The following is a 12,610-nucleotide window of genomic DNA, read 5'->3' as shown; positions in this document are numbered from 1 at the left end:
CTGAGCCCTTGTAGGTGCTGAGCCCAGGACAAGAGCTAGAAGAGCAGGATCTCTAGCTATAACACATAGCAGTCTCTGCCAGCCACAGGACTCCTCTAGGGGACCCAGGGATTAGGGGAAGCCAGGAAGAAGAAAAATCCCAAGGGAAGCTTCTCTTCTATCATCAACCTTCAGTAAAAAGATCTTCACACCTGTTTCAAAGCCTTGGCTCTGCTCAACCCATGCAGGCCTGTGTTGCTAATGTGGCAGAACCAGGAACTATTTCCCTAAGGAAAAGCACAGTCCTTCCTCTCCTCCCATCATCCAGGAAGAACCTCCTCAGTTGCTGCTACAGAGAACGAGATGGAAGCTGGCACCGGTGGGAGAGGCCAGGACTCACTCAGGCCAGCTTCTCCCTGGCTCCACATCTGCAGTTTCCTCTTCTAACAGCAGGGGGAGTGGTCACCGTGAAGCACCACCACAGAGCAGAAGGGCAGGACTTCCTACACTGCTAACTTGTTGGACAAAGGACTCTGGATGAAGTTTATTTCCATTTCTTGGAATGAAATGGGTGCCTGGAGGTCAGTGACCATCTTCAGGCCTCACCTGAGGCTCTGCCTTCGTGCAGGCCTTGGCACTGTTGAGTCCAAACACCCTCCAAATGGCCTTGCCAAATGGCCTTGAGGAAGAGTCATGACCAAACACCCCACCGCTGGGGTTTCTGGTAAAACACAGTTTTGTGAGGTTGGGCTTTGGATTAAAGGTCATCTGGAAGGCTCTAATAATCTCGCTCATAAACAACCATGTGGGCCAAACAAAGCTCCTGAGTGAGCACCTCAGTAAGAGTCTGCACGCCCTTCGCTCCAGGCCTCCACAAGCACCATCTGGCTGCTGATGGGCCAGGGAGCCTACCTTGGGAAGCACAAGGTAAGCTTACATAATAGTAAGTCCTTTTTCTTGAGACTAGGCCTTGCTCTGTATGCCTCCCTCTCATCAATCACACTCTCCTCCTTTCCAGTGCTACCACTAGCCTGGGCAAAGTTGGGCTTCTCAGCAGTGACAGGGACAGGCTGATGAAAGGGAGCAGCTCTGTGCTCCAGGCAGAAGCATGTGGGGCCTAGTTTGCTTAGGGTAGAGTCTGACTTTTCCCCTCTCTCTAGTGGCCACCCTAAAGCCCCTAACTGACGCAAAAAGCTAAGAATACCTCTTGGCTCAACTAGCTAAGACCACTTACTTTATAAGTAAAAAAGAAAGAGTTAAGACCTAGAGAAGTTAAGGGACTTGTTTAGGCACACACCTAGCCAGTGGTAGAGCTTGGAGCAAAGGAACAGGAGCCAACCTAAAATGAACCACTTGCAAGCAGGCCCAGACTGGCACACATGAGCACAGAGGAGTTCCCACTTGGCACAGAGTCACCAGGAAAAAAAGCTGGACTTTCTCATCAAGGTCTGCCTGCTTACTTTTATTATTATTATTTTTTAATCCTCACCCGAGGATATTTTTCCATTGATTATTAGAGTGGAAGAGAGAGGGAAAGACGGAGAGAAATATTGATGTGAGAAAAGCACATCAATTAGTTGCCTCCTGCATGAGTCCTGACCAGGGACCAGGCCAGGGAGGAGCCTGCAACCAAGGTACATGCCCTTGACCGGAATCAAATCCAGGATCCTTCAGTCCGCAGGCCAATGCTCTATCCACTGATCCAAACCACCTAGGGCTGCCTGCTTACTTATAAAGACGACCAGGGCCTTGTGGCTCAGTGGTTGAGCGCTGACATATAAACCAGAAGAGTCATGGTTTGATTCCTAGTCAGGGTACATGCCCAGGTTGTGAGCTCCATCCCCAGTGTGGTGCATGTAGGAGGCAGCCGATCAATGATTCTCTCATCACTGATGTTTCTTTCTCTTCCTCTCCCTTCCTCTCTAAAATCAATAAAAATAAATATTTTTAAAAAAACACAAACAACCTCCTTAGGTACCCTTGGTCCTGCTAGCTGGTTGAGGGGAGCCTAAAGATTAGAAAGAGAACTATTCTTGGCATGCAGGAAATGATAGGCTGCTTATTACCCTATTAGTTCAAGGACCAGGTTCTTTCTCAATACTTGGCACTTATGATGGGGGTAAAACAACAGCCCACAGTGTCCCATGCTGGATCCCAGTGTGGCTGTAGTACAAGGGTTTAGGGAAACATACCCTTAGTGGTTCCTGGTTCTTGCATAAGCAGAAGTTACAAGGAAACCAAGTTTAAAGTAGAGATAATAGAGGATCCTGGCAGCAATTTGAAAACTTCAGTGTTAAAGGCACTAGGAAAATGGAGGAGCCTCATCTGTGGATGAGTAGGCTTTCTACCCAAGAACTCACAGGTCTGTAGTAAAGAAGGCAGGGACTGCTGGCTATGTGTCTGCCTCTTCCCTGCCACCTCTTATCCCTCCTAGAGGACATGTAACTCCTGCAAGCTGCCTGTGTCCTACCAGATTTTCACAGAAGCAATGACCTGCAACTGGCCGGGGCAAAGTAGAGGCAGACACATGCCAGGCACATTACAGCTATCTGCTGCTCCTGCTTCATAAGCAACCAGTAAGAAAGGAAGTTATGCTCTACGTGGCTTTCAAAATTCACCTGCCTGCAAAAAAGAGTGCTTCTTCTAAAAAAATCAAAGATGACACTGAAACTCTATACAGCCAGGCCACATGAGTAGCAACTGCAGGCCTATGGGTATGAAGACTTTCTTTACACATCAAGAAATTCCAGCCTACCCAGGGAAGGAGCTTGGTATCTGACTGGTTAAGATGAAAATGTATCTAGAAAGGGATAAGACCATTGGACCAATCAGGACTCCCCACTGCAACATGGCTGTGACATCACCGATTCTGTCTGTTATAGGATATTGGTGACAGTGGTGGCACGGCTCCCTCAAAGAAAGTCTATGTTCTTTATAGAAGGGAGAAGTGGGAGGGTGAATACTGAGCTAGCAATATCCACTATACTGATTTAGTTGCTAGCGATCATATTTTTGAACATCAGGTTTATTGATATGTGATTTGCATACAATAAAATTTCCTTTTAAAATGCAAAAATACATGTGTCTGAGACCAGTTTTCCTGGTCTGAAATCTCTGTTCCCTTATGCACTCTGCAGAATTCAGGGGACAAGTTCCAAATCATGCCATATGTCTACTCACTCACAAATAAAGCTCCTTGTTTTCCCAGGATGAAAGCCAGTGTTATTTGGAAGAGGCCTAGGCACAGTGTGCTAGAAAGGTTTTCCTCACTCAAGACATACTTGCAGGTGTGGATCGATCTCAAATATGGTCTCTCCCCTCCGCATGTCAGTTATCAGCCAGGGGCCGCCAGCGCTGTGGATAAAGAAAGGGGCAGGAGGGTCTGGGCTGGGCCTACAGCCTGCCCTGCTTGCTGCCCCAGGCCCAGAACACAAGGGAGTGGTCACTGGTCGGGGCCATCAGGGAGCGAGTTGTCAGGAAGCCCTGATGTGAAAAGCCAGTGCCTGAACAGCCATGCAAGGGGAAGCCCACGTGTGGGGGAAGAAGGGAGTCCCACCCCAGGCCTGGGAAGCCAGGCACCCACCTCACAGGGAGGGGGTGTACTCACATGGGCACCATCCGCAGCAGCTCCAGGATACCCTGCCCATTCCACTGCTGGGCTGCATGGAGTTCCTCAGTGCAGACACCAACGATCTGGGACCCAGAGACAAGATGCCATAGTGTGTTAATGGCTATTCCTCCCACCCATCCAGGTCAGCCACCCAGACTCTGTCAGTGTCACTTCAAGTGATGGGACTACAGGCAGCATCTGTGCTCAGAGGCTAGTGCATCCAAAATGGGATGGTTCCCTCAGGAGGAAATAGTTGCCTGGACAGGGTATGGATGGGTCCACAGATGTGGCACTGATGGCTGATACTTGCCCTGCTGTGATAGGCCAGGTATCTGGTGACACAAAGTCAAGTCCTTGACTGCAGAGAAAATCAGGGCCCTGCCAACTCAGGATGTCCCTAGAAGTAGTGGAGGTTCTGCCCAATCTAGGATCATGGGAAATGTAAATAGGAGATTTTGAAACTCTTCAAGCTCGAAACAACAACCAAAGGGCCCAGCAGATGGCAGAAGAGCTCCCTTCCTCAAGAAAAACAACTGAATCTTCAGCAGACCCATCAGGTCAATCTCAAGAAAAACAACTGAATCTTCAGCAGACCCATCAGGATCACAAAGAGGCCCTCTGCAGCTGGGGTGGATGCATACACCAAAGCTGCATTCCTGCTGGGAGTTACTGTGCCTGTGGCTGCCTGGGTCTTAACTAGTTCACAGAAATACCCTCCCCGTTACCCGCCTCTGCTACAACCATCCTCTCCTACCCAAATGGCCCCTTCCCTTTCCCCCTTCTCCCCCTCAGTAGGTTAAATCAGACCCTCTGAATTGACCTGATAAACAGATGGAGGAGAAAATGGGAAAAGAACAAGGAAATCTCCCGTTCCTTTCACTCTCTCCACCCAAGCCCTCCTGCCCTCCCAGGACTTTTCACACAGGGAAGGCTCGCGCCCATGTCCAACCTGAGCCTCACCTGGAGGAAGGTAACTACCCCAAAGGGTGTCTGCACAGGTTGCATCTGCGGGTCCTCTGTCAGCAGCATGTGCTGAATTCTTGACTCACTGTTATCCAAAGGGCTGTGCCAAGACACGTGATCCCCACTGCAGAAGGTGTTCTCTGTGGGAGAGACAGGGAATCCTCAGTGTTTGAGGCCCTGCATCCAGGCCCAGAACTCAGCCTGCGATCTGAGAAGCCCAGGCTGGAAGGCCGCCCCAGGCTTCCAAGGTAGTCCCTGTGAAGGAGGGGAAGCATCCACACAGGTGAGGGCAGAGTCTGAATGTTGCCCCCAAGCCAAGTGCACTCCTACTGGCCAGTTCGGCCAGCCTTCCACAGAAAGGACAGGCTGCTAGTGTGCATGCTCACTTGGCCTGCAAGTCCAAAGCCAGAATTCTGGCATCTGCTCCACTTCCCCTGCACCTTCACTTCTTGGGGTGGGGTCGGGGACAGTCAAGATTGGACCTACCAAGAAAGAATAAAGTGTTTTATTGTGGGGCCACCTGAATAGGGAGACTGGAGGGCAGTGAAAGCCTTTCACCTTGGACAAACAGAACAGGGTTTATGTGCTGCTGAAACTGCTCAAAAGAGAACACCTCACCTCGCAGGGCCTTTGAGATCTGTCAGCAGTCTCCCCCAGGAAGACAGATTTAGGGAACAGTTCCTCAGGGAGATGCACTAGAGACCAACAAAAGTCTGAACTGTGTCCCACACACCGTGGCAGAGACATACAGACTTGGGGGCCAGGGGCTGTTTCCATGAGGACATAGATATGGTGCCCAGGCTGCCTAGCAGAAACATGTGCAAACACAGCCACCTCATAGCCTTACCACTGAACTTCACACAAATCCATTACTCAAAGAAGTTTAAGGCAGTATAACCACAAGGGAAAAACCACCTACGCGGTATGAAGTCTCCACTACCCCTGACTTTTATCTTGGGTGCCCTTCAAAGGAACTCTGCATTTACCAGCCTGTATGCATCTATAGGTCCTCTCTATCTTGTTTCTTCTAAGACATATGCAGCACCATTTTGTACGTTTCATATATCTTGGAATCATTTCACATCAGCACAGAGAAAGCTACCTTATTCTTTAAATGGATGTATGGCAGTTCACCATGGTCTATCACATATAATCTAGGGTCTCAACAGCTGAGGTCCTCTCACTTTTTATTAATATTTGAAGCAAGGCAGAAAACAGACAGACACACACACACACACACACACACACACACACACACACACACCCCAGCCTGAAGGCCTGAGAGCACATCTGCTCTCATTTGTCTTGGTCTAAATACTCCCTCCTGTGTCAGGTGAAGTGTACACCACTTTTTCTAAGAGACAGGCTTGGGTTATTGGTCCTAACCTCAAAAGCATTCATTCAGGGGGGAGAAGAAAGACTTCTTCCTCTAAGAGACATGAAATAATAAAGGGGAGAGAGGGCCTGGCTCCAGGCAGAGGCAACTACAAACCCCTCTTTCTGGACTCACTCTTCCCAGATTTCCTCTCCTTTACAGAAGTGCATGTCTATAAGTATCTACAAGTTAGAAACAATGTCACAAGTAAACACTGAATTAGTAATTAAAAGCTTCCTCCACAATTAAAGGGTTCAGGTCCAGATGGCTTCACTGGTAAATTCTACCAAACATTCAGAGAAGAATTAATAGTAATTCTTCACAAACTATTTAAATAAAAAAAAGAAGTAACACTTTACAATTAATTCTATGAGGCCAATATTACCCTGATACCAAAATCAGACAAAGGCACCACAAGCAAAGAAAGCCATAAATCAATAGCCCTGATGCATAGTCCTCAAGACTTGAGACACAAAGTCCTCAAGAAAATACAGGCAAACTGGACACAGCAACATACGAAAGGGTTATATACAACGACCAAGTGAGATGTAACCCAAAAATATAAGGTTGGTGTAGAAGTAACATAAGAAAATAAATGTAATATTGACATAGTATGTCAATAGACTAAAGGTTTAAAAAAAAACACATAATCATCTCAGTAGACACAGAAAAAGCATTCAGCAAAATCGAATACTCTTTCATGATAAAAACACTCAAACTAGGAATAGATAGGAACTTCCTCATCTGTTAAAGGGCAGCTACAAAAAAACCTACAGCTAACATCATACTTGATGGTGAAAGACTGAATTATTTCCCTCTAAGATCAGGAACAAGACAAAGATTCCCACTCTTACCACTTCTATTCAACACTGTACTTCATGAACCTTAGAAACATTACACTAACTGAAAGAAGCCAGTCCCCAAAGGCCATATATGATGCCATTTACATGGAATCTCCAGAACAGGCACATCTACATAGACAGATAGATTAGTGGTTGCTAGGGGGGAATGGGGAGTGACTGATATGAGTTTACTTTTGGGGGTGATGAAAATGTTCTAGGGTTCATTATGGTGATGGTTTCACAACAATGAATAACATGGTATGTGAATTATATCTCAATAAAGATGTTAAGAAGAAAGAAAGAAGGCAAGGGAAAGAGGCTGGGGGAAAGGCAAAGTGTGTGAAGCCAGGCCAAGGCCCTGGATTCCTTGTTACCACCTCCTCAGGGTAAGCAGCCGAGCCTGGGAGAGGCCTCACTCATAATGCCCAGACATCACACATATTATAGCTCTGTGACCCGAACGATCACAGTCCAACATTTTCATTTTCTACAAATGAAGAAAGGACCCTAGAGACTGCCCAAGGTCATGGGGCAAGTCAGTGACGATAGAGCACAGTGAAACATTTCCCAAACTTCTGAGTCAGTGGTTCTCAACCTGTGGGTCGCGACCCCTTTGGGGGTCGAACAATCCTTTCACAGGGGTCGCCTAAGACCATCGGAAAACACATATATAATTACATATTGTTTTTGTGATTAATCACTATGCTTTAATTATGTTCAATTTGTAACAATGAAAATACATCCTGCATATCAGATATTTACATGACGATTTATAACAGTAGCAAAATTACAGTTATGAAGTAGCAACGAAAATAATTTTATGGTTGGGGGTCACCACAACATGAGGAAATGTATTTTTTTTCTTTTTTTTTAAAGTTGTGAAGTTGCCAAAGAGCATGCATGCCCCACCACATAGGTGCCCCACCACATGCCACCACACATGTGCCCCACCTCATCGGCGCCCACCCCACCTCATCACACAGGTGCCCCACCTCATTGGCGCCCACCCCTCCTCATCACACAGGTGCCTCACCTCACCACATAGGCGCCCCACTACAGGGGCACATCCCACCGCCACATAGGTTCCCCACCCCCAATCGGCCCCCCTGGTGAGTGGGGGGGCAGTTGGGAGCAATCAGGCTGGTGGGTGGCTGGCAGGGGGTGTCCGACTGCTGGTGCAGGATCGGAGGCAGGCCAGGTGCACTGGCATATGTGCTGCCAAAGCGAGCACAAGGAAATGTATTAAAGGGTCGCGGCATTAGGAAGGTTGAGAACCACTGTTCTGAGTTATCCGTAACACTGTCAGGATTTTTAACATATATCTGCGTACCACCTGTACAATTACCTACCTGTCTCCCTCCCCCCCACCCCCCCCGTAAAATTGACTCACTTTAAAAACCTAAACAAACTTACTTTAAATAGAAATCTCCTATCACAACACTAAATAGGGAAAATCAGTGTTGCTCACTGTAAAGTAGATGACTTCAAAATGATTGAATGAAAACAAAATATTTTAAATCTCTAACAGATACTGTTGCTTACCTAACCTTGTTAAAACTGAAATGATCAAGGGTTAAAGAGCTGTTAAGAATTAAAGAGTGAGTCATATCAAACTGACAAAAACAGCAGGACTGAGTCAGAGCTCTGAAGAGGAAAGAGAGTCCTCACTATTCATGTTACTGAATGCCGTGTCCAGTTACCATCTAAATCTCCTGCTGGCTTTGGCAAATCATGGCATCATGGGTAATTTTGCAACTGGGAAAGCCCTATGCTATTTGCCTCTGCCCCTTACTAGTTGTGACCCTGGGCAACTTCTAAGCCTGTTCCCTCATCTGTTAGCAGGAAATAGTGCGCCCGCTTGGCGTGCTCTCCACTGCTGCATGCATGACTCTACTCCTGTCCTGGAATGCAGTGCAGCTACTCCCACCCAGGTCCCAGTTCCTTTACCAGGAAGCAGGACCAGCCACAGAGCCTGTAGGTAACAACAATTGCCAGTAGGTGGCACCATCACTCCTGATTTAAGAAAGCTGGGCCAAAAAAAAAAAAAAAAAAAGGAAAAGAAAAGAAAGCTGGGCCAGTTCCCTCCAATGCTTCTGGTCTAGCTGACTTCTGGTCTGTAGAAATATACCCCAAACCTGAAAGGTTCTTAGACTGGAAATAGGGAAAGGACTGGAAAGGTTTGAAGCCATGACCTTTTATGAACCAGAATCAACATTTATAAATGTTGCCCTAACCAGTGTGGCTCAATGGATAGAGCGTCAGCCTGCAGACTGAAGGGTCCCAGGTTCAATTCTGGTCGAGGGCATGTACCTTGGTTGCGGGCATATCCCCAGTACAGAGTGTGCAGGAGGCAGCTGATCGATGTTTCTCTCTCATCAATGTTTCTAATTTTATACCCCTCTCCCTGCCTCTCTGTAAAAAAATCAATATATATTTTTAAAAAATAAAAATAAATGTTGTCCAAACCTAAACTATTTAAATGAAGAATGACTAAAAGGTACACTTAATTTGGGAAGGAGTGCAAGTTAGGCAGCTGGGAGAGGAGACTGTAAAGCAGGAAAGGGAAACAGACCCAGTTCTAGGACCAACACACCTCCCTGGTGTGTGTGATCCAGCTCTGGCAGAATGTACTAGAGTTACAGGAGGGCAGGTGAGGAGAACGCATAACCACACACAGAAAGGTTTAGAGAGCAGGAGGGGGACAATCTTTCCTTCCCTAGCCCTGCCTGATGGGAGAACTAGCTGTATTAGCTCTGCTGTGGCCAAGAAACAGCCTTTCTTAACAATGAAAGAGCCTTGGTCACAGTTTTCAAGCTTGGGACAAAGCCACAAAGGGCTCATTCTTGAGTCTGCTCTGGTCTTTATTTCTGGATGCTCAGCCCCATTCTGTGTGGAGCCACGGTGGGTCTCAGCACTCAGGCCCCAGCGCTCACCCCAGGAAGCTCTCAGACCCCTTGAGAGGGTTTTCAAATGCTAATGAGGCCTCAGTCAGAGGCCCAGCTGTTCCGTCCAGTGGTTAGAGAGCTCCTCCCTCTCCCTTCCTCTCGGGCTGCCTGAAGTACCCTAACCAAGAAATTAGGATGCAAATCTCTGGGACCCCTACCCAGACCACGTAGCAGAGGGGCTCTCTGGGATCCGAAGGCAGGCCACTTCCCTCTTCCTCTGAGCTCCGGCTCCAAGTGCCATGAGAAACCTCCCTCAGTTGCTGCCTGTTTGGCAAATTCACCGGAGGGGGACTACCACCTTAGGGTGGCAAAAAGGGTCCAGAAACTTCCAGGTACAGTTCTGCCCTTGTTTCATTGACAGAAAGGTTTTGTTACTCTATGTTTCTATCCCCATTAACAAACAACTCCCTGGCAAGAACTCTTTAAAAAGTTGGGTGACGGGGGTGTGGGTGTGCAGATTCTAACTGGCCCCTCAAATTGACCCCACCCCAACTCCCAAACATCCAGCTTTAGTCATGGTGGTTTGAAGCTGGACTGTGCCAGATATAATAAGTTAGCAAAATCTAGGGAAATGGGTTGCAGAAGAAAACAGCTATTGTTTGCAAAATAATTAGTGCTGCCTTTGAAATACTGAGAAACAAATATATTCTCCAGGAGTTCTTAATTCATCCCAACCCTGGAGAAAGACTGTCTCCTTTCTGTGTAAAAGGACAGACCTAGTGATGTTCTACACAACAGCTCACAAAGCAAAAAGCAATCCTCCACCCCCCATGTCCCATCCCGGTGGTCAAAATTAACATGTTGGTCAGAGGAGAACAGGTTAATGTTGTCTTTTGAAGCCCAGAAGAGTGGGTTTCTCATGGCTGAAGCTGGGAGCCTGGGAGTCAAAAGCCCTTTTGAGTGTTCTGCACTGTTACATGCTTTCTGAGGACAGAGGGCAGGGGCCGGAAATCCTGCCAAAATGTGTCAGGTGTCAAATAAGTGGCTGGTCTGCAGAGGTGTCGCGGAAAGGCCTGGAAGACGGGAGGTGGCCAAACTAGGCTGGCAGTCTGGAGTCTGTCAACGTTGAGGTCAAACTTCTGAACAACAGGACAGCCATCCCAGTCTCCCAAGAAACAGTCTCCGCCTTTCTTGCCTTCTTGGTCCTCACAAATTACCTTCCCAACCAGAGCCCAAGTGTCCTATGTGATGACAGAGCTGGTTCCTAGGAGGGCTTAGCAGTCTAAAATGCCAGATGTGCCCGAGTCACCCTCAGCAACACAGACTGCTGGTAGGGAAGGTCAGATAGCCTGCCCTCCTCTCTCCAAAAAGTTCCAGGGCGAAAGCAGCACACATGGGAGAATCTGGCAACTGCCTATGCCCACCCTCCTTCCTGAGAAGGTCCACGCTGCTGCTGCAGCCACTGTGGGCTGCTCGGCGGAGCTGGGCCCTGAGAAGGATTCCTCTGAGATTGGAAGATAACCCTTTACAGCCAATTGAAGGCCCACAAACTAAAATATACTTACGGGAGCAGAAACACAAGTCTGCACAGGCCCAGGCAGCCTATAACCCCCCATGAGAGGAGGAGACAAGGGAGGTTTTGCTAAATGAACCAGCTCTGGATGAGGCAGCGGAGGAGGTAAACTTCAAAGTCAGTCCTGATGGCCTCTGCCCAGCTCAGATGCTCCTAACTGGAGCCTCTTAGTCTGACCACTGTCCCCACTGGGTCCCTCACATAATCCTATTATAATTTCTAAAACCCAGGGCTTTATCCTGGCTCTCAGCCAAGGGGGGAAGGGAGTGATGATGTGTCTGACTAATTTACCTATTTTCACTATATTTCCAAAAATGAGGAGGTCATAGCTATAGGACAGCCTGATGTCACTGCCACAGATTACATTTCTGAAGTCCTTAACACAAGCATGAGATACTACACTCATTGGGAGGGGGGTGATCCTCGGCACTACCCTTCCTGTCCTAGCACCCTAAGACCCAGAGCTGCCTCCAGGCTTCTATCTCCACCTGACAGCACCCAAAGGAAGGCCACAGACTCTCTTCTCACTGGGGAAGAGCACGCATTTTTTCCGACTCTCCTCCCTCCAGGCTCCAAATAAAGCTGTGAGTGAGTGAGCACTTCCCTGCCTACCCACCCTGACTCCCCATCCCACCCCAAGCCACACCTAAGAGCTCAGTTCAGAGCCTCGCAGCAGTGGTGAGGCAAGGCCTACCCTATAAACTCTGATAGCAGTTGAGAGCAATGATATATGCACATCACATGAGAGCAAAACATAAATTATGTCCTGGGTGATGCCCCTTTAACATTTGAGCCCTGCAAGGAGAGGATAAGAGCGGGATGCTCTGGAGCTCAGAGGCTTCAGCTGGTACAAACCAATGGAATTTGACACCCCTGCTCCTCTCCACACACATGCACAGCAGACAAGATCCTCATAGAAGAGATCCTAGGAGCCTATCTGCACAACAGCCCCACTGCAGGGCTTCAAATCTAACTCCTTCTAAGAAAGAAAAAATAACAATAAAACAACAAATCATGGATGGGAGAGGAAGAGAAACAGATTCTCTGTACGTGTTATAAGCTTTTGTGGCAAGTAGGCAAAGTTCTTCATAGCTGGATGGTGGGCAATTGTAAAGTTTTTTCCAACTGGTCAAGCGGTGAAGCAAGAAGAACTAGTCCCCCCCCTCCCCCCCACCTTTTTAAAGTTCTGAATGCAGTTCTGTGATTTGAAAAGTTAATTTGAATGTTTAGTTAGTTTCCCTTAATTAATTCTGTCTGATATTAATTTGGCTAAATGTGGTTGCAAGACACTGTTTGGGAAGTGGATGTGCGGTACACTGATTAAATAAAAGGAGCAAGAAGAGACATGTTTGTTCTTACAAAACTGAAAGGAAACAGAAAGGA

At 47.6% G+C, this 12,610-nt stretch overlaps 1 protein-coding gene across 8 annotated transcripts in view; it reads right to left on the bottom strand.

The window, feature by feature from the left end:
- The window catches only part of SUFU (SUFU negative regulator of hedgehog signaling), a 90,360-nt gene that overhangs the window by 33,386 nt on the left and 44,364 nt on the right, over window positions 1-12,610 (bottom strand). For 4 of the 8 annotated variants that reach the window (XR_009448254.1, XM_059661249.1, XM_059661250.1 and 1 more), the window contains exons 4-7: window positions 4,939-5,034; window positions 4,550-4,692; window positions 3,587-3,672; window positions 3,261-3,333 (exon numbers count right to left, since the gene is read on the bottom strand). Coding sequence is in view for 7 of the 8 variants with exons in the window: in XM_059661249.1 (XP_059517232.1) it covers window positions 3,261-3,333; window positions 3,587-3,672; window positions 4,550-4,692; window positions 4,939-5,034 (398 nt within the window). In the remaining variant the exon portion in view is untranslated. The remainder of the gene's footprint in view (window positions 1-3,260; window positions 3,334-3,586; window positions 3,673-4,549; window positions 4,693-4,938; window positions 5,035-12,610) is intronic. The other 4 variants (XM_059661251.1, XM_059661253.1, XM_059661254.1 and 1 more) reach the window with 1 other exon arrangement.

This window comes from Myotis daubentonii, chromosome 13, assembly GCF_963259705.1.
Source record: "Myotis daubentonii chromosome 13, mMyoDau2.1, whole genome shotgun sequence".
Taxonomy (NCBI): domain Eukaryota; kingdom Metazoa; phylum Chordata; class Mammalia; order Chiroptera; family Vespertilionidae; genus Myotis; species Myotis daubentonii.
This window is presented reverse-complemented; position numbering and strand designations above follow the sequence as displayed.